The following is a 6,659-nucleotide window of genomic DNA, read 5'->3' as shown; positions in this document are numbered from 1 at the left end:
GCTATCTCTCATTCTCCTATCAATCTAATCAGAAGTGGAGTATAAGAATCTCTGGTAGGACTCATAGTCTGATTGACGTTGATTTATCTCTTTTAAAACTAGATAAATCATTATATTGCCGCTTTGAGTTTGCCCTCCAAAAAGTATAAATGTCCCTTTGATTTCAAAATCTCTAATAAACCGCTCTATTTCTTTGCAACTAAATTTAACACTTTCACAAACTAAATAATATTTTACCGTTACTTTTTCATCTCTTTATTAATTTTTTATATATTATTATTATTATTATTATTGCAAATAGGCAATTAAATTTGGGCTCCTATTATCTTAATATCACATTATTATATTAATATATTTAATCAAAGTTATAAAAAAATTGTAATAAAATAAAAATAAGAAAATATATCATTTTAGTTGATTTTTTTATTGTAACTGAAATATTCAAATTTTTATTATATTTGCTAATATCTGTTATTTAATAAAATTATTATTAACATATATTTTTTTAAAAATAAATTATTATAGTCGAATTATATATATATATATATATATATCCATGTGTGTATTTTTTTATATCAATCATAAATGTATTAATTATTTTATAATTTTTTAATTATATGAGTAAATTACGTATTAGTAATATAATATATATTTATATATTAATTTAATATATTTTTTAATTAAAATTATATAATTAATAACTACATAAAATAATAAAATATTCTTATAGAGAGTTGTATATATATATATTATATTACTACTGTTATTATTTAAATATTAATAATATTATTTTTATTATTATTTTAATATTAATTATTTACTATTTTAAAATATACGGAAAAGCTATTATAATTTTATTTGTAAAAATTAAAATTTAAATTGAAATGAAATTTAAATTGAAATGAAACTAAAATTAAAATAAAAAAAATTAAAATGAAATTGAGACAGTACTAAAATTACTTAAAAACTGTATCAAAACTATATCAAAATTTAGTATCAAATGCATTAAAGTATTAGAAATTTAATTTGATTCTAATTATTAATAAGAACTATAGTTTTTCTTTACATTAAAGTATTATAAATTTAATTTGATTCTAACTAGTAAGAATTACAGTTTTTCCTCTTAGCATGTTGTCCGCTATCTCACTTGAATTAATTAAGTAGTATATTTCTTAACAATGTATTGTATGATATTGAGATTTTATAGTACAGAAAAATATATCTAATTACTAACCTTAATATAAGTAAATTATTGCACTCAAAATTTAAGCATTTGAGTAAATCTGAGAGATATCAAAATTTATTCTCTCAATTTTTAATTTTCATTTTAAAAAAAATATATAAATAAATTATTAAAACATATAATAATTTTAATAAAATATTTAATCTATTAAAATTTTAATATTATATTTGTTAATAGAACATAAATTAAATTAAAGTAGTAAATTAATCAAACAAATCAAATTGAAATATTTTAAATAATGTATATTTGTATAATTTTTTAATCCATTAAAATAGACGTGAACTTGTGGATTTTATATGTAAATTAAAGTATTATATATAAATTAATTAAATAAATTATATTTATAAAAATAAATTACATTTCAAACCATTTCCCATGGATGCAGAATCACAAAAACTTCAAGAAACATGCATCAAGCAAAAAAGAAAAGTATATTACAAGGTTTAGAAAGTGGTAAAAACATAAAATGTCTCATTATATACTGCTAAAAGGAGAAAAGAAACAACCAAAACAACTTTTCTTGCCTAACTTAACAAACATCTCAAACGGTAAGAAACAATGTGTTTCACATTCATAACACCACACAAATGTATCGCAAAATGCACCATATAAATAACTCAAATGGTGGTCCAACACTAAAACATATCCATTATATACCATATTGACAAAGAGGACGTTTGCTTTTCCCTCAATTCCCATAAAATTTTCTGCTTATAATTTTAGTGACATTTCATCCAACCAACAGCCATAGAAATCTAGTGATTCTCTTATCTTGTATTTTGGGACTGCATATCCTGCGCCCTGTAGTATAATTGTTAAATCAATTCTCAATTAAAGCACACTGGTTTACAATCATTAGTTTCATTATTATTAAAAATTATAATAACTAAGCAAAAATGAATTGCTTATACCTTTATGGTTAGAAAGATGAAGTTGTAGTCATATCTTTGCAAGTACCTACAAGAGAAATGATAGCATTTTGAAAGGTCATTGAGCATAAAAATAAAAATAGATAAAGATTCTTAGGCATTGTAGTATGGAACCAATTAGTTTTAGTTCTCAACTCAATATTAGGACTGAGCTCTCGAGTAAAGGCTGTAGTAGCAGCCAAAAAAAAATTACAATGGAGATGGTGGGTTTACCAGCAACTTGATGATTAGAAATCTATGACCTCCATTCATCAACAATCTTATATCAAAGAGATCTAGTCCATGTCTGAATTCAAGCGAAAGGCACACACATATCATGGTTTCCACCACAGGTAATTTGCAGTGTTAGAAATTTTCGTTTTGTGGAAGAGAATCACAGCTGATTAAAATTAAAAATGATGTACGAAGAAGTTAGTTAAATTACATATCTATTATATTTGAAAAAGGTAATTACCAAGTTGCGCTCCAAGATACACTTGAATGGTCAAGATATAACAACTTTAGTTTGTTGATCCCTCATTGCGCACCTTTAAAAGCCTCAGAATGAGATTATTATTCCGCGATAAATGTACTACCAATTTTGTGGTAGAATCATCAGCAGAGAACCCCTTATCAACCATTTCGTTGATTAGTTCTGATGCTTTTGGTAAATCCTCATGCCTGAGAAACCCTTGAATGATGATATTATAACAACAATTATTTGGTAAACATCCTACCTTTTCCATGTCTTTAAATACCTTATATGCTTCATCCATTAATCCTTGTTGGCAGAGTCCTTTCATAATTGCATTATATACATAAACATCAGGTTGTAAACCAATTTCGAAATGACTAGAAACAAGTTCCTTGGCATCATTAATCTTCCCAACTTTGCACATACCATTGATCAGACTGCTATAGATCACAAAATTAGGCTTCAACTGACTTTTCTCCATTGCTTTCAATAGGGTGAGTGCCTCGTCGAGATTCCCCTGTCTACACAAGCCATTAATCATAATTGAGAAGGTTACTATATTTGGCTGTTGACCATGAGAGCACATATCCTTAAAGAACTCTTTTGCATTTTGGGGCCTCCCTGCTTGAAACATAGCCTTTATAAGAGTATGATAAGTAACAGCATCAGGAACTAAACCTTTATGAGACATTTCATCAAAAATCTGCTTTGCATCATCTATCATTTTGCACTTACAATATCCATTGATCAAAATGTTGTAGCTAAAAATGTCAGCTATTTCATTGGTCACCATCAGATCAAATAGCTTTCTAGCCTTATCAATTTGGCTGCCTAGACAATATCCATCCATCAATGAACTATAAGTGATAACAGTAGGTTCCACACCTCTTTGAATCATTATTTTGAATATATTTTGTGCATTTGAAACCAGTCCTTTCTTACAAAGAGTGTCGATCAATATATTGAAGGTAACAACATTAGGGGATATGTTCCTCCCCACCATTTCTTTCAACAAGGCCAAAGCTTCCTTGAATTGGTCTGAAATGCAAAGACCATCAATTAAGGAATTGTAGGTGACCACATCAGGCTCTACACCTCTTTGAATCATTACATTGAATGTATTTTGAGCCTCTGAAACCATTCCATCCTTACAAAGAGCATCAATCAATACATTGAAGGTATAAACATTTGGTAATATGTTCTGCTCCACCATTTCATTCATCAAGGCCAAAGCTTGGTTCTTTTGGCCTAATTTGCAAACACCATGAATTAAACTAGTGTAAGTGATGACATTAGGTGAAATGCCCTTATTCCTCATTTGAGAGAAGAGCTCTAAAGCCTCACCAACTAGCTCATCCTTGCAAAGGGCGTCAATGATTGCTCCGTATGTCACAACATCTGGCTCACAACCTCTGGCTCACAACCTCTATCAGCCATTCCCTTTAGCAGCCCAATAGCCACGTTTGTTTTCCCAAATTTACAGATTCCGTTTATTATCGTATTGTAAGTATAAACATCAGGTTGATAACCACTTGCAACCATATCATCGAAAAATTCCACTGCTTTGTCCATTTTACTCTCTATACAAAGCCCATTAATTAAGGTAGTAAATGTCACAACGTCAGGCTCCAATCCCAATTTGAGCATCTTACCAAAAACAGAGAAACCAAAATCCACAAGGTTTAAGTGGCAGAAGCAATTAATTAAGATGCTAAGAGAATAAACATCGTGAGAGATTCCTAGCAATTCAATTGTTTTGGACATGTAAAGGACAGTGCGATATTGTTTCATTTTCACAAGGGCAGATAAGAATCTATTAAATGGAACCCTAGAAGGCAGAGGATGCTTATGAATTACATGATTGAAGGAAGCAATGGCATCATCAAGGTGGGTAAAAGAAGCAGATTTGAAGTTATTTGTCAAGTAGCGTGCATCTTCAAGTGTGGAAGTAGAAGAATGGCAATAATTGGTAAATAAGAATAGGAATGGAGATTGAATGGTACTAATTGCCCCTTGTAGCTGAAGATGGAAGCTCCTGCTATTCGTCCTCCAAGGCATCTTCATCATCATCGATCTCTCGTCAGTTGGTTTTAGGGATGGATCGGAGATTGGGAATGAGGAAAGGAAATAGAGAATCGGAAAAGGAAGGCTCTCTGCCTGCTGGTAAAGGAAATGCATTAAAATTATTAAATTTTCATATAAAAATATTATTTAATAACAAATTAAATTTATATAATAATAATTTATCATTGCTAAAGTGCTATTGGCTATTGCCTATTCGTAGACATTGTGTATACAATATTGGGTACCTAATTAAAGGCTGTTATATAAATAGGTAATTTTATTTTTAATATTGAATAAAATTTCATGAAAAATCTAATTGATTTTTAGTTTATATAAATTTTTATTATTAATTATTTTAATTTCGTATAATAAAATTAATTTTTTTACCAAGCTTTACTCTTATAAGAATTATTTAACGCCTTTTTTATTTGAATAATATTACAATTTTAATTAATATATAAATTATTTCAATATAATAAAATTTTAAAATGCTCAAACTCACTGCATATATTTCGCATTTTCAATTTTATTTGTTATTAATATTATATAAATCTTTTTCTATAGATTTAATATACAGTATATTGTATTATAAATTATAAGAAATTATTTTTAAAATATGAATATATTTATGTACAAAATGTTATAAAAGTTAAAAAATTAAATTAAAACATTAAAATTATAAACATTTTATTTATATGATCACATAATAAATTTTAAATTAAAAAATTAAAGTAATGGGTGAAATTAATTATTAAAATATTGAAAAGTGATATCTTAAGTATTATACAATACAAATTACATAATGATTTTGTGAATAATGCTGTAAGCGAAAATGGTGAAATGAGTTTTATTCACGAGATTACATTTCTTGCATTACTAAACTTAATTTTACTTCATAAATGTCACTTAACTAGTTATTTGAATTTCAATTGAATTTCAAACAGTAAATTTCATTAGAATATGGTGAAATCTCTTATTGTTTGTTATCATAACTTTTCCTGGATAAATTAAATTAAAAAAAATGATTTATCTTATAGATTAGAGAGATATTTATAAACCTATAATCTTTTTTAGAAAAAAAAAGACTTATTCTACATAGAAGAAGCGAAGCATACACACATAATCGAAAATTTATTACCGTTGAAAATTCAAATAGGATCTGGGTGACATTTATGAAATAATATTAAATTCAGCGAATGTAATGAAACAAATACTAAAATTAAGTGATCACGGATTAAAATTACTCTGTATACTAAAATGCATTTCTCACACTTTCCGTAATTAATTCTCTAACTTATTTTGATGTAAATTTTATCTTTTAATAAATTTAAAAAATTTTATTGAATTCAAAAAAATTAAATATATATTTATATATCTAAACTTTATTAAAAAAATTTTTAACATCTTAAACTTTTATAACATTTTATGTCACACTTGAACTATTCAAAATATAATTAAAATGACCTTATAATCTTAGTATAAAATAGTATGGAGTATATTAGCATATATCTACAAAAATCAAATTATTATCTAATTTCACTTTTAATAATTACTTAATAATAATAAAAAATTGTACATAATGCATAAATTTTAAAATTGAAACTCATCATATGTTTTATTTACACAAAAAAAAAATCTTCACACTGAATTAAAATTGATTTAAAATTACTGTAAAAGCTTAATACTATATTAACATTGTGAGACTATTTTAACTTCATTTATGAACTAACATGGCATTGCATATCAATAATTAACAAATATTATTTCTAATTTTATAATATACATGTACAATATAGATATAATTTTCTTAAGTCAGTTAAGTACTTTCATATATTTTATATATAATTTAGAAGTCTGTTATTAAATATATTATTAAATATTAAAAATTGGTGTTAAAAATCATTGACGATTATTTTATTTTGATCGTTGAATTTTTGTTAGAGGTTTTTTCGTTAAAATTTTTTAATAA

General features: G+C 26.0%; 2 protein-coding genes across 4 annotated transcripts; both read right to left on the bottom strand.

The window, feature by feature from the left end:
• Positions 1-1,743: 1,743 nt before the first annotated feature.
• LOC110619136 (putative pentatricopeptide repeat-containing protein At1g12700, mitochondrial) lies at positions 1,744-4,055 on the bottom strand. Of its 3 annotated transcripts, XR_006351157.1 has the most exons (4): positions 2,627-4,055; positions 2,386-2,458; positions 2,155-2,200; positions 1,744-2,044 (listed from the first exon to the last, which is right to left on the bottom strand). XR_006351157.1 is itself a non-coding variant. In XM_043958056.1 (2 exons), exons 1-2 carry the CDS (start codon positions 3,942-3,944, stop codon positions 2,546-2,548), a joined length of 1,251 nt encoding a protein of 416 aa, XP_043813991.1. In that variant the 5' UTR covers positions 3,945-4,055; the 3' UTR covers positions 2,231-2,545. The 3 variants fall into 3 exon arrangements, 1 of the variants encoding a protein (XP_043813991.1); XR_006351158.1 differs by lacking the exon at positions 2,386-2,458; XM_043958056.1 differs by lacking the exons at positions 1,744-2,044; positions 2,155-2,200 and having other exon boundaries at positions 2,231-2,551; positions 2,700-4,055.
• LOC110618975 (putative pentatricopeptide repeat-containing protein At1g12700, mitochondrial) lies at positions 4,016-4,693 on the bottom strand. Its single transcript, XM_021762240.1, has one exon. It carries the CDS (start codon positions 4,691-4,693, stop codon positions 4,016-4,018), a length of 678 nt encoding a protein of 225 aa, XP_021617932.1.
• Between the last annotated feature and the right edge of the window lie 1,966 nt (positions 4,694-6,659).

Source organism: Manihot esculenta, chromosome 7, assembly GCF_001659605.2.
Source record: "Manihot esculenta cultivar AM560-2 chromosome 7, M.esculenta_v8, whole genome shotgun sequence".
In the NCBI taxonomy this organism is placed as follows: Eukaryota; Viridiplantae; Streptophyta; class Magnoliopsida; order Malpighiales; family Euphorbiaceae; genus Manihot; species Manihot esculenta.
Note: the sequence above shows the minus strand (reverse complement) of the source record. Positions and strands in the feature narration are given on the sequence as shown.

What these genes read in the sequence shown, in the direction of transcription:
- LOC110619136 (XM_043958056.1), bottom strand. Translation starts at nt 3,944, where the DNA reads ATGAGGAATAAGGGCATTTCACCTAATGTCATCACTTACACTAGTTTA.
- LOC110618975 (XM_021762240.1), bottom strand. Translation starts at nt 4,693, where the DNA reads ATGATGAAGATGCCTTGGAGGACGAATAGCAGGAGCTTCCATCTTCAG.